The 1,491-nt window shown below is 37.4% G+C and overlaps 1 protein-coding gene across 1 annotated transcript; it reads left to right on the plus strand.

Moving 5' to 3' along the window:
* The first annotated feature begins 367 nt into the window (after positions 1-367).
* LOC127131066 (uncharacterized) lies at positions 368-1,201 on the plus strand. The gene is made up of 2 exons (XM_051060005.1): positions 368-1,049; positions 1,107-1,201. Exons 1-2 carry the CDS (start codon positions 368-370, stop codon positions 1,199-1,201), a joined length of 777 nt encoding a protein of 258 aa, XP_050915962.1.
* Positions 1,202-1,491: the final 290 nt, after the last annotated feature.

Genomic DNA, 1,491 nt, shown 5'->3' on the forward strand with positions numbered 1-1,491 from the left:
TCCCACTAAAAGATGGTGCAAGGTGGTTACTCCTACACCTAAGAAGAAGTCTCTAAAAAGGAAGGAACTTCCTTTTGAATTTAGTGAATCTGATCAGGATGTCAAACATATTATTCAGGACATCATCTCCACTTCCAGAAAATAAGCTTTTGGGAAGAAGATTCTAGCCAACATTCTTGAAGTTCCACTTGACAACATCTCTTTTCACTCTGTTGAAAATGTTGAAAAATGGAAATATATTTATCAAAGAAGGTTAGCATTAGAAAGAGAATTAGGGAATGATGCATTTAAATGTAAAGAGGTGTTAAGTCTGATACAAGAAGTTGGTCTGATGAAAATTGTAACAAGTTTTGGGAAGTGCTATGAAATGTTGGTCAAAGAGTTTATTATGAACATCTCCAAAGAGCGTGACAACAAAAGAAGCAAAGAATTCAGAAAAGTGTATGTCAGAGGTACATGTGTGGATATTTCTCCTGAAATAATCAACAGGTTCTTGGGAAGAAATGAAGAAGAACAAGCTGAAATTGAAGTCTCAGACAATGTCATCTACAAAGAGATCACTGCTAAGCAAGTAAAAGAATGGCCAAGGAAAGGAAAATTGTTTGCTAGTACCTTGGGTGTCAAGTATGTTGTTCTCCACAAAATTGGAGGTGCTAATTGGGTGCCTACCAATCACACCTCCAATATAGCTATTGCGCTAGGTAAGTTCATCTACATTGTTGGGACCAAGTCAAATTTTGATTTTGGGGCTTATGTTTTTTATCATACTATGAAACATGTTGCATCTTATGCTGTAAAAATGGTAATAGCTTTTCCATCTTTGATTTATAGAGTTATCTTGAGTCAACACCCTAGCATATTGATCAATTCTGAGAGTACTTGCAAAAGGGACCCTCCTCTCTCATTGCATTATAGTTTGTTCACTGGGAAACATGTCCCAGATATTGTCATGACATCTGGTCATACTTCTTCAAGGTCCATTGACAGAACAAGCATCCTTACTAAGATGAAAGACACTTGCAAGACCTTGGATGAGACTATAAAGAACTGTACATAAAGGAAATGCAAACTGTAAATGTTGATTAAGGCTCTTTCTGAAGAGTAAGGTGGTGAGAAAGCTGATGGAACTGGTGAGGAAGAGGATAATAAAGACAAAACTATTACTAGTGATGAGGAAGAGACTAGCAGTGATGAAGATTAATGTTTTCTAGTTCTTTTGTGTGTCGTTCCTGAATCTGTTGCTTTTATGGGTTGTGCCCTGGATTCTGTTTTGTGCACCCTTTAGGTGCTTCTTGGTTTGTAACCTTCTTAATCTTGTGTGACTGACTATGATGGTATGGTAATTGTGTTTTGGTTTGACAACTTTATGGCTAAAAAGGGGGAGTAGTTAGTGAGTTTTTAATGTGTTGGACTGGTATGTTTATTTTGTTTGAATGAGTTTATCTTTAAGGGGGAGCATGTGCAGGTCTGTAGGGGGAGTCTCCCTTGGGG

This window comes from Lathyrus oleraceus, chromosome 3 (genome assembly GCF_024323335.1).
Source record: "Lathyrus oleraceus cultivar Zhongwan6 chromosome 3, CAAS_Psat_ZW6_1.0, whole genome shotgun sequence".
Lineage (NCBI taxonomy): Eukaryota > Viridiplantae > Streptophyta > Magnoliopsida > Fabales > Fabaceae > Lathyrus > Lathyrus oleraceus.